Below are 19,371 nucleotides of genomic sequence, written 5' to 3'. Positions count from 1 at the left end.
ATAGTGGAGAGCTAATTACTGATGTGCAGAAAATTTGGGAAATTGGTAAACAGATGCAACAAGTGCAAAAAGACGACACCTCGTGGGGATTCACTGATGCTGTTTCTTGGTTAACCTCTTGGTTCCCGAACCTAGCTACTTGGCTAAAGAAAGCTTTAGTGATCTTATTCTTTGTTGTAACAATAGTTGTTTGTCTGTTTGTGATTTTTCAATGTATACTAACGTGTTTAATGTCAATCACTAAGAAGTGTCAAAAAGAAGTTTGGAAATATAGTAATTAGTAATTGCAGGGATGCAATAAAAACAAAAGGAGGGAATGTTAGAGATGGATTATAAAGAAGACTGATTATAGAATAGAATAAAATCATAGAACTAGAACATAGGTTCAATGGTGTGAACACAGCTGCGTTAAGAAACCGTACAATCGGTATGTTGCAGTTGGGTTAGAAAACAACTGTATGGATTGTACCAAACAGAATTCACAGAAGAAGATGAAGGACAGATGACGACTCCGAGATGACCCTGAAACCAGCGAGGGAGAATTCTAGGAAGACAGAAGAATAGAAAGAACTTAATAAATGACGTACTTAAAGGAACAGAATGGTTGCTTAGAAACTTGTGAAGATTCTAGAGTTGATGTAATCGGTTTAATAAATGTATATCAACTAGTCTAGCGAGTTCAGCTTGGCCATTCACTGAGGTGATAGCCCAACTCTGAGTTGTGAATAAAGCAGTACCTAGTGTAACCCACTCGTGTGAGGATAAAATCTTTAACATTTTTCTCAGATGCAGCCTAAGCTGCTGTTGTCTGCTCAAAACAAAACTGTTTCGATGTCCTGCCATAAAATGGCACAGCCCTCTTGCCATTTGCAGAGCCTTGGTTTGATTTTTCTCCCACACCGCGAGCAATTTTAACAGGTGGCTCGCTACCATGCTTGTAAGCTTTTGTATTGGCAACAGAGGGTTCAGGAAACTCATGCTTTGAAGCTAAGTTGATTTTCTCACTGGCATCATCAGCAGAAAGTGGAAAGAAGATGCCGTTACGGGGTGACTTTTCAAATTTCATCTCACTTTTAGGGATTGGTATTGTCTTCACTGCTGAACGATGCTGTGAACCAGGCGCTTCACTGTTTCTAACAACGCTGCTGGAATCTGTGCTTTTTCCTGAGAGTCCACTGTCTCCTCCTCCAAGCCGATATCCTTTTCCCCTGCATGGCATTAGATCTTGCACATCATGCGTTTGCGTCTTCCCTGCAAAACAAGAAGGGAAGAAAGTAAGAAAAATTAGTAACTTTTTCATATAGAAATCACAGGTTTAGTACTTTATGTGCCTCGCCCAAAAAATCTGCTGCTTGAAAACAGCGTAGTAAACTAAACCTTTTGCAAACAAATAAGCTGAGGAGCCACCTAAAAATGCACAAATCAAATGGGCAGTTTCTTTCAGTAATAGCAGTAATATCATGATTAATTAATATCAGTAATACTATAATTAATGTTTGCAGTAATATCTAAACAAAGCTCATGTAGCGGTTGATCCGTATTTGGTCAATGGCCTGTTTGGACAAAAAGAGTCTGGCAAAGGAAAAACAGAATGATTTTAAACACCTTTGTTAGCCGAGTCAGAATTTGGAAGTTTTGCTGGCTGGGTTTTCCCCTGGGGTTTCTTGGAGAAGTTCTCCGTCTCCTTCACTTTTGGCAATGTACCTCCACACGTCTCTTGATGCTCAACCCACCAATGCTCTCGCACAGAGGGTGCTCTGTTCATTGAGCGTTTCATAGATCCAAAGTCAGGTTTGCTCTTCTGACAGGGGCCATTGCATCCCCACCAGTGCTGGCCGTACAAATCCACCTCATCACAAAAACTATGATGGATCTAGGTTTCAGAAAAAAGAAAAAAGGCAGTCAATCAGAAAGGTTCTAATTTTGTATCACTAGTTCCACAATGTATTTTTTTAAAATATATTACCATTCCTTCCGTTCCTGCTGTGATTTTTACATTACCAGCTAAAAGGACTGAACCTGGGTGAAATTTGATCAACATTTAGATGCTATTAAAACAAAGCTTCAAAAAAAAAAGAAGACAGGATCTATAGGAATATGTCCTGGCTATCTTGTTTGAATGGCAATAAAACCACTTTAAAAGCCTGTCTGCAGTTTCAGCCTAAATGACACACTGTTTAGCATGTACTGCAAACAACACCAGTTTTGTGCTCTTCCTCCAGCTGAAATGTTAATTTACCTTATCAGACAGATGATTTTTAAATAGCTTCAACTCATTAGCCTCTACTGATACAAATCTTAACTAAAACAGACTGGTCTTCCCCAGATCTCATTCTGACCATGGAGCTATTCTGTCCCTGGCATCACTTAAGTTGTTTGAAGTTTAAAACAAAAGCTCATAGGAAAATACTTGCAGAGAGTATACTCGAAAAATGAGACGACTGATAACGCATCACCTCTGCCTCAACCTGTTCCCACCCTCATCCCCAACAAAGTCACTGTGGAACTGGCACACACGTGGATGCAAATTTGTATCAGTGCCACCAGTGCCTAACAAGAACAAATATATTGCTCCTTATCCCACCAGGCATACGGAAAAACCTCATCAGGAAAAAAAATCTTTATTACTTTAGGTGAAGTGGATTACGCTTACTGTGACATTGGCTCCAGTCCAGCGAGTAACGCGACGCATGTGTTTGCGGAACTCTGGTCCATGATATTCATGAACTTTTCGTTATTAGTAACAAACAGCAGGGCATGGATCATTTCATGCAACAGTGCCTGAAACGATGCAAATCATTAGCTATTTACTGAAAAGCATTGCATATAGTTTCAAAATTACGCTGGAGATATTTTCCTCCTTTCCATTTGTCTTGGTACTGACTTTATTCTCATGCATTCACATGTTCACTCTGCGTCACAAAAGCATAATACTTCTGTCTGTCAAGCCGCATTCCCTCTATTCCCATACCACAAGAACAAGCTGGAGAACATTACTGTAACAGGCAACATTCCAAAAAGGAGAAATCATCCTCAAAATCAAGTCAGATCTTTAAAGAGAAGATCCCCTCTACAACCAAAGAAGGAGACGCTTGTGATAGGAGCGACGCCCTGCAGCATTTCTCTTCATTCAGCAAATCTGAACCTTGAGCAAACTCAAACAAGCAGCCCTGACAGAGGGACAAGAAGCCACACAAGCGATGTTTACAGCCATATCCTAGATCCTTGTTTTCTGCTGTTGGCCTTTTGACCTGGAAGATGAAACTACAGCCACTTTCTGATTGCGCTTACAGTCTCTGCTTGTTTTTAATATTAGAGGATAACTTAGGAGTAAAAAAGAGTTGGGTTTTTTCCCTTACAAAGTCAGTAAAACATGTGAGTTTAGACTCCTACTCAGCGCTGCCCATTTAGAAACATAAAACTGAAAGGTTGCCGCGATGTTGCAACACAAGGAACAAAAATGTAATAATAAAGCCACCCCTATTCTCTGATCTGTAAGTCACTGTGTGTACGAATCCCACTATGAAACGTAAAATGTGCGTATGGAGTGGGGACGAGGCACAATACGCTTTATGTGCAAATTCACGAGCAACCTTCAGATACCTCAGCAAGATCCTTTCTTGGTCTTAACTTCAGGAGCGGCTCGCTCAGACGAATGGAACACATTCCACCTGCTCCTTCATATACGCACGCTCCAGCAGAGCTGAAAGACACGGAAACAAAATATTGCAGCTACTTGTTTCGGTAGTCTGTGAAGAAAATTGAGAGTCGCAGTTAAAGTGCTGGCCCCTTCCAACACACTTCAGGTAACTCAGAACATGACAAAGAGCTTTTAGTAGTTACTTCAAAAATGCAACGTCAACAAGCAAAAAAAAAATTAAGCCAGTAGGTTCCTGAGAATAAACTGTGACTGAACTAGCAGAAGAAACACTATAAATTATCAGATCACTCGCAATCACTTAATTCAAAGCTAGCAATCCTGAAGAAAAGGAAAAAAAAGAATGGACAGAGGCCGGTTCCGAGCTAACCCGTTCAGGAGGCAGAGGGCTGTTTCCACCAGAGCTCCCGACAGAGCGAAATACAGAAATCAGAGGCTGCGACCCACAGCCGCCAATGCCGACTGCACTGCCGGCCTCTGCCATCTCCCCCTTCGCCCTCCCCAGCCTCTGACGCCTGCCGAGCCTTTTCACGTCCTCACTCCTGCACAGTAAGCCACCAGGAACGCCTCAAAGTCCCTTCTTCCCTTTGTGTCCTCCACCAGCTCAGCACCCCAGTGCTGCCGAGGGCCTGGCGAGCGCTGCCGCCAGCAGAGGCCCAGCGGGGCCAGGCCCCAGCAGCCAGCACGGCCCCAGCTCCCCTGCGGCACGGCTGCGGCCTGCGCCTCTCAGCTCCGGCTCACGGCAGCCCCCGGCCCGTCCCCAGGCAGCGCTGCCCCGCCAGCCAGCCCGGCACCCCCACGGCGGCGTACAGGGCCATGTGCCGGCTCTACGACACCTCGACGGCGGCCAGGTGCCTCCAGAGGAGCTCCTCACTGAGCCGCACCAAGAGGCTGCGCACGTCGGGGCTGGGGTCCGGCAGCTCCCAGGCCTCGTCCACCACCAGCAGCGGGCGGAGGGCCAAGGGGGCCAGCAGAGCCATGGGGCCCACTGCTGCTGCTGCCATCGCCTCATCCTCCGCGTCCTGCCGCTCCCGGAGCTGCGCCGCCGGCACCGAGTCCTCCGCCATCCCGCCAACGGCCTGCCGAGCCTCGGCACGTCGAGCCACATCGCTGCGCTGATTTCAATAGAAAACTCTCAAAAAGAGGAGGCAGAGCGAAAACATTTGGTTGGTTTCACACAGCAGGCACGTTTGACAGGCGAGGGGGCTGCCAGGAGCAACAACAGCGTCACGCTGTCCGTCGGCAAGTCCCGTTAAACACATTGTCGACGCAGAGAGCCCAGCGCTATCAGAAGGCCGGGAAGCGTAACAAGCACACGAGGCAGGGCACGTGAGAGCAGAATGCACTCACACACGCGTACACGCACTGAACCGGCTCCCCAAGCGCTGGCTTTAAAAGGACGTCGAGACTCCCTGGTAGGTGGGCAAAAGTTTGGGTGTTCACAGCCCAGTCCCCGCCGCAGGCTTCCCCCAGACTTGAAGCAAGCCAAATTCGAGTGTCTTCCTGAGCGATGCCCAGAAATGGGACTGGTGCCTTTCCATCATCCATCCTCAGACCTTGGAGACATCATGATTTCTCAGCTGAACAGGTTTAAAAATTTGTACAGCTTGCCAGGCCTACGTGAGTATTTACTGTTCCACCGCACAGATCCACTCCCTTGGGAGTATTGACTACCCCAGCCATCATTCCCCTACATGACAACGGCAACACAGAGCAGGTTTTGAATTCGGCCTTGGCTGAAGCAAGCTTGTGCTCAGGCTGCCCTCCCACAGGTTTCCCTCCAAGACTCCTTCCTCTGGCTTAGCAGCAGCATCCACCACTCCTTCTGTGTGACAGTCTCTTACCAGCCTTGTGAGGACAGAATCCGAAACACTACACGTGTATTGCTGCCGTGAGCACAGATTTGCTCAGAGGACAGCCAACCACTGGAGGTTCTTTATTCAAAGGGGACTTGCAAAGCCGTTTGAATTTCAGCACCTGCCTCATTAGCGTGAGTGTTTTTACAGCCTTCCAACAGCTGAGCCAGGCACACGGTGCTTATTCTCTTTTGCAAGTTTGCCAACAGATCGTGGCAATATATCCCTTTGCCCACAGTAGCTCACAAAACTTTGTGTTTTGTGTAAAATGTCACTGCAAATGCCACATGGGATGGCAGGTTACAGACTGAACTGCACATACTCTAGGGCTTTTGCTTATTCACCACTGCTTGTACCACAGAACAATACATTTTTAACAACAAAACGGTAAAATAGACAAGTAGCAGCAACTTTAGGAAATGCTGCTGGCAAGTACTGGTCACGTGCCCAGCAAGGACTTGAGTTCAAATGCTGCTCAGCTTCTCTGTTACGCAGAGCAGCCGGCTTCACTGTTCGCAAGGCAAAAATAACTGGAAGTTTGACAATCTAACTAAACCACAAGGCTACAGGCCACAAAGCTGTTCTTAAAGAAGGTGAACCAACTCAGAAAAGCTAAGCGCCCCAAAGGGAAAAACAAACAGCAAAAAACCTCCTCTGCTTCCTGTCTTACCATGAAGCAAGGTGGCAGCTTTCCTGCACTTGATACCCTCATTCCTTAGCTCTTCGACATTTGAGGATGCCAAGACAACCTTTTAATTGGAACACTCATCAATATATCACCATCAAGTATCTCTGCCAATATGCCCTAGCTGTCTATTTCAACATATCTCATGCTTTGAGCTTTAGGTCTGGCGTTTGCTACACCGAGTGTTCAGATTTAAGCAAGTACATACACAGAACGACAACACATAAGGCAGAAAAGCCAGAGGGCACAAACTTACCCTAATTCTCCCTGGCCAGTGCATCAGCCTGTTCCCACAGAGCACATGCAGAGAGGATACCAGCAGTGATGTTGACACAGGAAGAGGTGATACTTGGGATATTATAGGGGATGGTGTTCCCACCACAGCTGTTAGCAATACGTCCCGGCTGAGATCTCACAGAACCGGCAGGAGAGGGCTTTGGGGAAGACATGCCCGTGGGTCTGCAGGAGAAAGAAACACCGTCACGAACGTTTAACGTCAAAGTCTTGCCGCCAGACAATCTTATGGCAGGAGCTCTCTGCTATCATCCAGGCCTGCAGCGTGGAGTGGAGTGTGGAAAACTGAGATGTGTTCAGCTGCATAACAAGTAATTGCCCTTTGAGTGCCAGGCCAAGGTTTTTGAAGTGATTTGCAACTCTAAGAACTTCTCTTGACAATAGAAATTGCGGCACCAGACATCAGAAAGGGCCACCAATCCACCTTCCAAAATCTACACCTACTTGTGGAAACTTTCACCAGATCAGCATAGCGCTTTTTCCTCATGACTTACAGTTCAGGCATGATGAAGCTCCCCGCCTACAGAAGCTGGAGCTTTCTGACAGTGGGTCAAAGCAGCCAGTTCAGCCTACACAAACTCATTTAGAGCTCTAGGGAACCTAAACGCGGGCAGCTGCCTGCCTTCCAGGCACAGGCAGGCTTCATCACATCACTTGACCTCCTCCACCTCAACCAACCTAATTTTAGTCACTGGTATGAGAGGGCTTCCACCACGCTCGCAGGAGACCATTTACTTCCCAATAAACTATCCTCTGCAAGGTGGCAGAAAAATCACTGGAATTACAGCATCGCTATTACAGACCAAACAACCCTCTCTCCAACGCAGAGTTTAGCAGGGGCAGACGGGGAGCCGGGTAGCTGTGTGCCAAATGCAATTACCACGGCACACAGAAAAAATCTTCCTTACTCATTGTCATTAAAACACAGGCCCAGTCTGCTGGGCGTCGGTTCAAACTGTTGTGTGACAGCTTCCCTTCTACTTTTGCTGCCATACACACAGCAACACTGCTGCAGATAGACAGAAAGGACAAAATGCTCAGTAACTCACCAGTTAGAAGAGTTTCTTTTTCTTAATTGGTGACTGAGCTAAAGAGACAAATATTGAAGTATCACCTCAAAGTTATGCTACCACAGGGTGAAGGCATAATCCTAGTGGGCAGCGGCCAGGGAGATGGGGATGGTATCCCATTAAGTCTCAAGGGATCGCTAACAGAACAAAGATGGCACCAACAGGGGCTCTGAAACAGCACAGTGACAATACCTTTCTTGCTCCTCTGACCTGCTTCTCTAGTGGAAAACTACTTTGCTCGGGACATGGTAACTCTGGACCTCGTAACAAAAGAAAAAAACCCTTTCCAAGGAGAAAAGACAGGAAAGAGAGAGCAGAAACATACTCACGCCCCCTAACAGTATGATTTCAGGTGGCAAGAAAGAGCAAGTGGTGAGGCACTCTCAAACGCAGCTTGCACTCAAATACTCCAGCTACTGTTTTCACTCACACCCTTAGAGACTCATTACAACGTATGTATTTTTAAATCTTACCTTGCAACGCATGGAGAAGGTGCTTGTGTTGCTCTGGAAGAACTCTGCAGCGAGGAACAGAACCCTTGCTAGGTTTGGGCTATTCAGCTGACAGCAGTAACTGCTGCAGCCATCCAGCTGGCAGCTTAGCAATACGCATACCGTACCCTGAAGTGGTCATTCAGGATCCTGGAATACTTCATTGCAGTGTCTTTCTCATAACGAAACATTGCCATGTGCAGAATGGACTGGGAGCGCATGCTGTGAACAGAAACACACCCAGGCATCGGTGTTGACACTCGCTGCTGCCTGCCAAGCAGCCATCAGCCTTGTGGGACAGAGGCAGGCACACCCCAACTGTACTGCAAAGTCAGGAAAGCTCAGAACTTCTCCTTTCACTCATCTTAAAAAAAGACTCTGTGAAAACATCACAAGGGAAAAAAAAAAACAAATAAGGAAGGGCCATGTCTGGTCTTTTATATAAACAGGTTCCCAACCTCTTCATAGGTGCCACGGGCTGAGGAAGCTCCGGCCCAGAAGCGCCTCAGCTATGTTCAGCAATGTGAGCAATGCCCTCCTCCTTCAGATTTCAAAGCAGGACAAATTATTATTCAGGAACAAAAAATTATGATCCATCTCCTAAACCGGTCACTCAAAGAGACACAAACAATAAACTTAAAAAACTGAAGATCATTTCTCCAAATTCCCAAGAAAACTGTTTCCAGGGTTTCTGTTCTTGTTTAAAATTATTTGAGAGAAACACAAATATAGTTCCCACAGACAAACCACAGAATCACAGAATCACAGAATGGTAGGGCTTGGAAGGGGCCTCTGTGGGTCATCTAGTCCAGCCCTCCTGCCCAAGCAGGGTCACCTACAGTAGGCTGTAGAGGACCTTGTCCAGGTGGGTCTTGAGTATCTCCAGAGAAGGAGACTCCACAACCTCCCTGGGCAGCCTGTTCCAGTGGTCCGTCACCCTCAGAGGGAAGAAGTTCTTCCTCATGTTCAGACGGAACTTCCTCTGCTTCAGTTTGTGTCTTTTGCCCCTTGTCCTGTCGCTGGGCACTACTGAAAAGAGCTTGGCCCCATCCTCCTGACACCCAGCCTTCAGATATTTGTAAGTATATATTAGGTCGCCTCGCAGCCTTCTCTTCTTCAGGCTGAACAAGCCCAGCTCCCTCAGCCTCTCCTCGTAGGAGAGATGTTCCAGTCCCCTCACCATCCTTGTAGCCCTCCACTGGACTCTCTCCAGTAGCTCCTCATCTTTCTTGAAGTGGGGAGCCCATAACTGGAAACAGTACTCCAGATGAGGCCTCACCAGGGCAGTGTAGAGGGGAAGGAGAACCTCCCTTGACCTGCTGGCCTCGACCTGCTGGCCAGACTCCTCCTAATGCATCCCAGGATCCCACTGGCCTTCTTGGCAGCCAGGGCACACTGCTGGCTCATGGTTAACCTGTCATCCACCAGGACACCCAGGTCCCTCTCCGCAGAGCTGCTCTCCAGCAGGTCCACCCCAAGCCTGTACTGATGCATGGGGTTGTTCCTCCCCAGGTGCCTTTGTTGAACCTCATCAGGTTCCTCTCTGCCCAGCTTTCCAGCCTGTCCAGGTCACGCTGAACGGCAGCACAGCCTTCTGGTGTATCTACCACTCCTCCCAGTTTGGTGTCATCAGCAAACTTGCTGAGGGTACATTCTAACTCTTCATCCAGGTCGTTGATGAAGAAGTTAAACAAGGCTGGGCCCACTACTGACCCCTGGGGGACACCACTAGTTACCAGCCTCCAACTAGACTGAGCGCCGCTGATGACGACCCTCTGAGTTCTGCCATTCAGCCAGCTCTCAATCCACCTCACCGACCACTCATCTAGCCCATAATTCCTGAGTTCCCTAGGAGAATATTATGGGAGACTATGTCGAAAGCCTTGCTGAAGTCTAGGTAGACAACATCCACGGCTCTCCCTTCATCTGCCCAGCCAGTCATGTCATCGTAGAAAGCTATCAGATTGGTCAGGCATGATTTCCCCTTGGTGAATCCATGCTGACTACTCCCGATAACCTTCTTCTCCTCCACTTGCTTGTTGATGACCTCCAGGATAAGCTGCTCCATCACCTTTCCCGGGATGGAGGTGAGGCTGACCAGCCTGTAGTTCCCTGGGTCCTCCTTCTTGCCCTTTTTGAAGACTGGAGTGACATTGGCCTTTCTCCAGTCCTTGGGCACCTCTCCTGTCCTCCAGGACCTCTCAAAGATGATGGAGAGTGGCTCAACAATGACATCCGCCAGCTCCCTCAGCACTCGTGGGTGCATTCCATCGGGGCCCTTGGATTTGTGGACGTCCAGATCGCTTAAGCGATCCCTCACACAGTCCTCCTCGACCAAGGGAAAGTCATCCTCTCTGTAGGCTTTCTTTCTTACCTCCGGTGCCTGGGATTCCTGAGGGCCTGCCTTGGCACTGAAGACTGAAGCAAAGAAGGCATTCTGTAGCTCTGCCTTCTCTGTATCCTTCGTCACCAGGACACCCGCCTCATTCAGCAGCAGCCCCACATTGTCCCTAGCCTTCCTTTTGCTGCTGATGTAGTTGAAGAAGCCCTTCTTGTTGTTTTTGACATCCCCTGCCAGCTTCAGTTCCAGGTAGGCTTGGGCCTTCCTTGTCACATCCCTGCACGCTCTGACCACATTCCTGTACTCTTCCCAAGTGGCCTGCCCCTCTTTCCACATTCCATGGACCCTTCTCTTCCACCTGATCTCCGCTAGAAGCTCCTTGTTTAACCATGCAGGTCTTCTGCCTCCTTTGCTTGCTTTCTTTCTCAGGGGGATGCACCGCTCCTGACCATAGAGGAAGTGACGTTTAAACAGCAACCAGCAGTCTTGGACCCCCCTGCCTTCGAGAGCCCTGGCCCACGGGATTCCTCCCAGCATCTCCTTGAAGAGGCCAAAGTTAGCCCTCCTGAGGTCCAAGGTTTTGATCCTGCTTATCGCCCTGCTTCCTCCACGCAGGATCTTGAACTTGACAATTTCATTGTCACTGCAGCCGAGTCTACCTCCAACCTTCACATCCTCCACCAGTCCCTCCTTGTTTGTTAATACAAGGTCTAGCAGAGCGCCTTTCCTTGTTGGTTCCTCCACCACTTGCATCAGAAAGTTATCATCGATGCTCTGTAGGAACCTCCTGGATTGCGCCTGCCTAGCTGTATGGTCTTCCCACCTGATGTCAGGGTGGTTGAAGTCCCCTATGAGAACCAGGGCCTGTGATTGTGAGGCTGCTTGCAGCTGCCTGTAGAAGGCCTCATCAATTTCCTGCTCCTGGTCAGGTGGCCTGTAGTACACACTCACAGTAATGTCACCCTTATGAGCCTGTCCCTTAATTCTAACCCATAAGCTCTCAACTCGTTCCTCATCTGCCCCCAGGCCAAGCTCAATGCATTCCAGTTGCTCCCTCACATATAGAGCAAGTCCACCACCTCTCCTTGTTGGCCTGTCTTTCCTAAAGAGTCTGTAGCCATCCATGACAGCATGCCAGTCATGCGAGTTGTCCCACCACGTTTCTGTGATGGCGACCAAGTCATAGCCGTCCTGCTGTATAATGGCTTCCAGCTCCTCCTGTTTATTGCCCATGCTACGTGCCTTGGTATAGACACACTTGAGCTGGGCTGTCAGTCTCACCCCTGACCCTGGCACGCCAAGCCTGGGCTCATCCCTAGTGAGCTGGGCGATGTCCCCTTCCCCCTTTGAACCTAGTTTAAAGACCTCTCAATGAGCCCCGCCAGCTCGTGGCCAAGAATCCTTTTTCCCCTTTGAGATAGCTGCGATCCGCCTGTTGCCAGCAGGCCCAGTGCTGTGTACACCTCCCCGTGATCAAAGAAGCCAAAATTTGACCGACGGCACCAGTCCCTGAGCCAAGGGGACTGGTGGAGCGGAGGGGCAAATCCTGGGAGTCCAAACCTTGGGGAACAAGGAGTGACCAGGCCCGTGAGCAGTCAATGTTCTGAACTCACCTTGGTGTGTTGAGGGCCACGGCAGTTACAGAGCTTAGGTCATACCATGAAATCGAAGAAATTCAGGGTGGAAGGTACCGCTGGAGATCACCTAACTCAACATCCTACACAAAGTAGGGTCAACTTTGAAGTTAAATTAAACTTTGAAGTCAGATGAAGTTACTTAGGACTGTGCAACCTTCATTCTGGCCTGTCTTGAATTTGTTAGTGATTATTTATCCTGTCTGCATGATTTTTCAAAGATATTTTTGTGCAGATTTTTATAGATAATAATATAGCCTTTGTCCTACAAGATCCCAAAGTGCTTCTCAAGTTATACACATAACTGGCCAAAGCCTACTCCTGCTGAGACCAATAGACATTTTGCCATTGATTTCATTTAGGCCAGGATTTGGCTGTGTAGAAACAGAATACAAGCAATTCTGTATGTCCGTACGGCCTTTAATAAATTCTGGTTTCCCATATGAGCAATAAATCTGCCAGCAGAAGAGTACTACAAAATTTGGTGTCACTAATGTTTCAATACAAACTTTGTGAAGTATCAGTAGGCCGTAACGACAGTTGCTCTAAAAGTATTAATAGCATAATTTAGAACCAGAGATGGATGATGTACTGTACCGTGTGTGTGGATGTGGATGCACGTGTAGAATCTCCATACACGCAGCAAATTATACACGTATTTTTACACCACTTAATAAAAGATCGGCTCTCGTTAGTCGCATAATCTAAAATTCTGGAACATTTTGTCCTACGTCCTACGTCTGCAAAAGTTTTTCATTTAGGAACACACACATTTCTTGTCAATGCTATTTCTACAATCACTTACTTAGAGCAGGGCATACTGTTCTCTGAATTTCTTGTTAAAATGTTTCACTTAATTAAACTTTTACAACCAGTTCTGCTCTATGTCTGATACTTGCTGTAAATTATAAAGAAAAGCCCCTCTGGCATTTATGAGAATTTGGCCGATGAAGACTATAGCAAAAAAGAAAAAGAAACAGTGTCACTAAGCCCGAGATAGTTGCTGATTCCCAGTTATCATCTCCCACACAATTAAATTTAATATAACATTTCTTAGTGTATAAAATAGACTGAAAAAGAGGCCAAAATAGAACTAATAATATTTTAAATGATTATATTGCAAATGTTTCATAAGTGGAGTGAATTGCAGCATCATTTGAGTAATTGTGGCTTTGTCGACATTTCTGTAACTTATTACATGGAAAACAAGGCTCAAATTTGCTGGAACCAGACAGAAAAACAAACCAATAAACAACCAACAGGAAAAGCCATGGGAATTGAAGTTACACCTGGTTGTATGTGCTGATGGGACGTACCTACGCACACATGCAAACACACACACCTTTCCTGTGTCAAAACATTGCCTGAGTTTCAAACGGGTGCTTGAGATGGCCTCTCTGGCGTGGAGATTTAACAACAGATAAGTGCCAGCAAGATCTCATTTCTGAGAGCAATGTTCTGCTTCCAGGCCCTCCCAAAACGTACTGTGGGATGACTGCAAGATGGCTGTCACACTGCTGACAGGATTGAGAGCTTTAATCCAATTGGCGGCGACACTGCTATGAGACTTGGAAATTTCCTCTAACCTCTAACCACAGTTTAGCGTGCGAACTATTGTGTTTGCTCTTGGGAAGTTCCACTCTTGCCAAAGAGAGCCTGTATTTATGCTATTTGGTGTATTTATTATTCAGTTAACCCATTCCTTATAAGTAAATCCTTTTTTAGAATTTATAACCCTCCCAAGAACTATGGATGATGGACAGAAATAAATAGCCATGAGGGAGAAAACAAAAGAAAACAAAACTTTAAATCTCTCTTCTCCCATAACTTTTGTAATTTCTATTGTCCTGCGTTTCACAGGGCTATTAGTCATGACGAAGGGAATCAAGAATCAGACAGTGTCTGAGAAATCTGGTTGTGCTTAAACATTTGTAAAATTCAGGGAAACGAGTTGTGCAATATGACATCAAATCAGGATCAGATGACCCACAGGCTTCAGCTTCCTGGTGAATGAAGGTGAAAGGGCTCTGCAGCCAACATCTTTATTTACCGGGATGCTCAGTAGGACATGTAAACAGGGTTTTTTATACCTCTTGGTCCCCCGGGCAGGGTGACATACGGAGATTAGTTCTATTCAGAATGAAAACTCCTTATTTTACAGTTCACAGGGGACTGCTCCATCTCATTATCTGAGAATTATTGCTGTATTTGCGACGGCTGAAAGCTCTAAAGAGAAAATGGATTTACTTTACTTTCTAAGAGATACCCACTCTGCTGACAGCTAGACAGGTGTGTGTATACTACTGCACTTGGCAGATTCTGATTTTGGGGCTAATGTAGCTCATCCGAGAAAAATCATTACTGGCAGACCTACTTGGGTAATAGTATTATCTGGCACCAGGGATATCAAAGTTGTGTAGCCCAACTTGCTCTGAGATCTTGCTAGATTGGTGTGGACCAGCTGTGGAGGTGGAAGTGTTATTGCTGCACAAACTCAACACCGGCACTGGGCTCTCCTGTTTCCAGGACCTGAGCTAGCATCTTTGCATCGTGCTGCTCTGTGCTGTAAAAATGTACCTGCTGCCACAAAACTTCTTCGGGTATTTGTAAACTGGTGCTCCATTGCTTCCTGTATGTGCCCAATCATACCATGGGATGAAACCAGACTCTCTGTTTTCACATTAATGAACAAACAACAACCATATTACAGAGTGAACCGCCTGTACCAAAACAGACATGTACACAAAATACCTAGTGTTGTTTGTTAAAGAGTTTATTCTCAAAGAGGCAACATTACTTCAGCTTGAGCATGCCTTTCTCAAGGACTACCTACATAGTATTCCAACAGTTGAAAATAAACCGTAACAGGTGTGTGGACCTCAACAGGTTTTTGATTTTCCACTCAAAAGAAGTCCTGTTTCGTGAGTGAATTCTTCAACATTATTTAAATTCATCTTTAACATGACAATTCATTTAAATGAGGTCTAGGCTTCAGCCTAGGAGACTGAAGGGAAAACTTTTTGATTCCCATCATATTCAGTGATGTCAGTGAAACTTTGACAGTTAACTAAATTTGCAATAACTGAAAGTTAGACAATTTGATGTACAAACAGAAATATCATGGGGAAACAGGGAAGAAAACCCTGTATTTCTGACTCGTAAACTAGCCAGTAGAAAGAAAACCCATCTAAAGTACTTAGCACAGTTTTCTCAAAACTGATACATGCATAAATTTAATTTTCTTAACAGAACATTGGTATTATTACCTGCAGTATTCCAGGAGCCAGATTTCAATATATGTTTATATTTCTATGTTTTTTTTCACTTTTTGATGTTATTTTTCATAATTTATTACTTTTTTCCTTCATATTTTTCTACATGCTCCTTTCCTCTTCTTTTTCTCCCAAAGATATCTATGAAGGTCTTTCTATGTTGGGAAATAGATGTGTTTCCAAGCTATTCTTCAACTGGCTTATGAATGTGACCTGTATCTTAAAACCTGTTTATTCTATGCATTCCATAGCTTTTTTGACTATTTATAATATGTATTGCACATTATTGGCTTGATCCAACACACAGCGAAATCAAAGCAAAGACTTCCCACTGACCTTGACAACTTGCAATAAGCCCTATAGTCCAAGTAAAAGTAGCAGCTGACACAAAAATGCAATAAAGAACTCATTTATTGGCTTATTAAGTTTATTCAAATAACCTAATACAGATTATTTAGTTTTCACTTACAAATTCAGATTCAAACAGTATCTACCTGAAGCTCCAGTACACTGATTGCTGTTATTTTTAAATACATTGTGGTACAAACTTAGTATTTCTCCTCTTCTGCATGTCCATTCAGGTCTTCATGCGCTGCTGTATATTTTCCATAATCTGCTGAAGGCTCAGTTGCTCAGTGGCAAGTTGTTCGTCAATGAATCTTTGCATTTCTTCCCACTTCCTCGAGCCTTGCTCAATGCCTTGAGCATGCGTGTTGGTTCCACTTTTTTTCCGAGGGCTTCTCTGCTTTTTTGGGGCATTTGGTAAAAGGACTGCCAGTCAAACAGCTTGGGCACATCTGTTCTCAGCTCTCCTTGACGAACAGTTATATATGGCTTTATGGTCTCAGCTGTTTGCTCAAACCAACGAAGAAGCTCTGAGATATACTGCAGGAATGCAGTGCAATTTTCTATAGTTAGATCAATTAACCTTTTGGCCTCACTGATTAGCTTTTCTTGGGAATGACTAAGCTGCCCATAGATCTCCTGGAGTTTTTCTTTGACTTGCTTGTTATATTCATTGATTTTCCTCTTAGCAGCTGCAGACCAATATCGGATTTTTTCCTGAGCAGCAGATGAGAGCTCCATGACCTTCTGTTTTCCTTTTCCTTCAACATCAGTTATAAGGTCATCGTATTCCTGGCTGTAGTTTTCCACCAGCTCTCTTGCGTGGTCTGTTAGGCGTGTAACTGAGTCAGCAAGATCTCCAATATACTTGTTGTGCCAATCCACTAGTGCATCTATTAGATTCTTCAGCCATCCTAGTATCTTGTCTTCCACCTCGTAGTATTTCACCGAACATCCAAGTGTAGTTAGATCAAAATATTCCTCCCACAATGCCTTTACATAGAGGAGCAGCTGGCGCAGCTTTTCTGAGAGGTCCTGGAACGTCTTCTGACTAAAATCTTTAAACTGAGAAATGTATTTTTTAACATCTTCTGCCAAGGATCTCAGTTTCTGTGCATAGTCTGAAGCCATTGCATCTTTGTACAGCTGTTGTGTTTGGACTTTGATGTCTTCATCAACCTCATTATTTACAGTTCCAGTAATCCGCCCATTGAGCTGAGCATTATGAGAGCCTGTTAATTCTACTTTCATTCCTCCAAGCTGTGCTGTGCCTTTTATATTGAGAACACTACGTCCCACACGCTGAGACTCAATTTCAGACTGAATCTGAAGTGTTGTGTAACTTGGGAAAGCACGTTCACATCTCATAGCTTGGCTGACTTTCAGGTACTTATCATTTCTTCTGCTGTTGGCAGAAAATGTAATAATGAGACCATCAAACCTGAAAATGACGAGAGAATCATGAGTGCCTTCATCGGAGAAACTAGGAGAAGCCCATTTCCAGTTTCCTTTACCAGTGCATGTAAGTGATATGAGTCCTGCATTTACTTCTGTTGTCACATTATTGACTAGATCAGCCTGGCTGAAGAAATCAGCTTGTGGAATATTCAGTCTGTGGGAATATGCCGTTCCACTCCATATCGAAATTTTTCTTTGCAGCTTGACCATTAAATTATTCTGTAGTTCTATTGAATTTTTCGTTGTATATAAGTTTGCTCTAGTTTCAGCTTCACCTTCTACCGAAGTCCCTAAAAATATCACTTCATTGGTGTGATCAACTTGAAGGAACCTGTGGTTGACCTTCATGGAATTTTTAAGGTTCAGCTGCTTCATCTCAGGGGCCAAGAGACATGAATCTGCAATAACACTAAAAACTAGGAAGTCTAATTTGGATGTTGTTTGAGCTGAAAGGGACGTCACAAATTCTGGACTGTTTACAGATGTTGTAGTATTATGAACCTCAGCTTGTGTAGACAGCGTAAAGAATGGAGAGATGACTTTGAAAGCACGAGACAATTTGCCAAACATAGGGACAGTCACAGTATGTGGGATACGTGGAAGCTGGAACTCTGGTATCTTCATGTTAGGAATCTGGAGCTCATTTAGATTTAGCTTTGGAACCAAGAATTCTGGTATTTGAAACTGAGGCATTTGTATTTCTGGGAAAGAAATGTTAGAAAAAGGCACATCTCTCATCTTCAGATCTTTACAATATAAATCAATTGCTGGCAACTGAAATTCACCAGACGTGAGTTTGTCTATTGTTCTCATAATCTGAAGTTTAATCTCATTCAAGTCAATTGTGCAGGAAGGAACTTTAAAGGTATTTAGAACGGTAAATTCTGGGGTAGTAAATTTCACTGGGATTTTCATGTCCTTTAGTCTCTTAATATTTATCTCATAGGAGGGGATATGCAGATCAGTCAGTGGAACAATGAAGTCTGGTGTTCTAAATGTTGCTTCCCGAAGACTTCGGAGACTAACCTCCAAGGCAGGTATAGTGACTATAACAGTTCTGATTTCAGGGACTTTAAATCCTGTTTCAACAAACTGGTTTAAATTTTCAGCCCAATTTTTCAGATCATACTCTTCAGCCAAAGCAACAATTTTCTTAAAAGCTATGTTCCACTGTTCAGAAATGTGTATTACAACAGAATTGTAGAATTGGCTTATCTTCTGAAGATACCACTGGAATTCTTGGGAAATATCCATTTCAGAAATCCTCTCTCGCAGGTCTTCCAGATGTTCATTTACCTTGGCTTTCAAATTAGCAAATGTTGTTGAGTTTATGAGCTCCTTGAACCAGTTAACTATTGCAGCAAGCTTGGTGTCCCTTAGTTGTTCCATGTACTTTGAAATAACGGCTCTAAAATCTCTCAGATACTGTTTCAGTGCTTCTGATTTCTGTGGAAGTTCTAGATTTCTGAGTTCCTCATTTATTTTCTGGGTCATTTCTCGGATTTTGTTATTTGTGTCATCAACAAACTGGCTATAGTCAAAAGACTTGAGCTTTTTAATAACCATGTCAAGGAACTTGTTGACTTCCTTTATCATAATTTCATAATCAAAGGTTTGCACTTTCTTGACAGCATCATCAATAAAAGCAACAGCTTTATCAAAGCATGACTTCACATCAATATTTTTCAGGTAGATGGTCAGTTTCTGTACAGTTTCTTTTATTCTGTACTGGTTAAGCAGGTCTATCACTCTGTCCATTAAAAAATATAACTGCTTATCAATTTCATAATTTACCATCAATTTGTGCATATGACCTCGGAAAGTAATGGAAAACAAATCATCACTGTATCTGCCAGATACCTGATTGGTAGCCTGTAGGTAAGAAGAATCCAACTTCAGATTTGATTTTCCTTCTAAAACTCGTCTCTTTTCATTGTACGAGCTTGACAGAGTGTCAATGCTTCTTGCAAAGACAGAAGCCACTTCCAGCTGTCCTTCCATCTTGACGTTATTGATAGTTACATTATTTGTCTTTTCAGAAACAATATCACCGGAAAATGAAAGCTGAGGACCCAGAGTACTGGATGCCATCAGTGACACGGTGTAGTTTGCAACTGGACTAGAATCATAACTCTTTGTCCTGGCCAACTTAAAATTTGATGTTAAGAGTCTGTGCTTCAGGTGATTTTCATATGCACAGGTGAATCCATTTCTACTGTATGATGCTTCTCCAGAACCTGAAATAGAAAAAAGAAGACAAAGGATAA

The 19,371-nt window shown here is 44.7% G+C and overlaps 1 protein-coding gene and 1 pseudogene across 1 annotated transcript in view; both read right to left on the bottom strand.

Annotated features, from left to right (window-relative positions):
- Positions 1–705: 705 nt before the first annotated feature.
- LOC104337971 (DNA-dependent metalloprotease SPRTN-like) lies at positions 706–4,725 on the bottom strand (annotated as a pseudogene).
- A 10,068-nt stretch (positions 4,726–14,793) lies between these two features.
- LOC142364597 (apolipoprotein B-100-like) overlaps positions 14,794–19,371 on the bottom strand; it is an 81,809-nt gene continuing 77,231 nt past the window's right edge. The window contains 2 exon segments of the mRNA XM_075444431.1: positions 14,794–16,009; positions 16,012–19,341. Coding sequence (XP_075300546.1) covers positions 15,879–16,009; positions 16,012–19,341 — 3,461 coding nt within the window. The 3' untranslated portion in view covers positions 14,794–15,878.

The sequence above is a fragment of the Opisthocomus hoazin genome, chromosome 2 (genome assembly GCF_030867145.1).
Source record: "Opisthocomus hoazin isolate bOpiHoa1 chromosome 2, bOpiHoa1.hap1, whole genome shotgun sequence".
Classification (NCBI taxonomy): domain Eukaryota; kingdom Metazoa; phylum Chordata; class Aves; order Opisthocomiformes; family Opisthocomidae; genus Opisthocomus; species Opisthocomus hoazin.
This window is presented reverse-complemented; position numbering and strand designations above follow the sequence as displayed.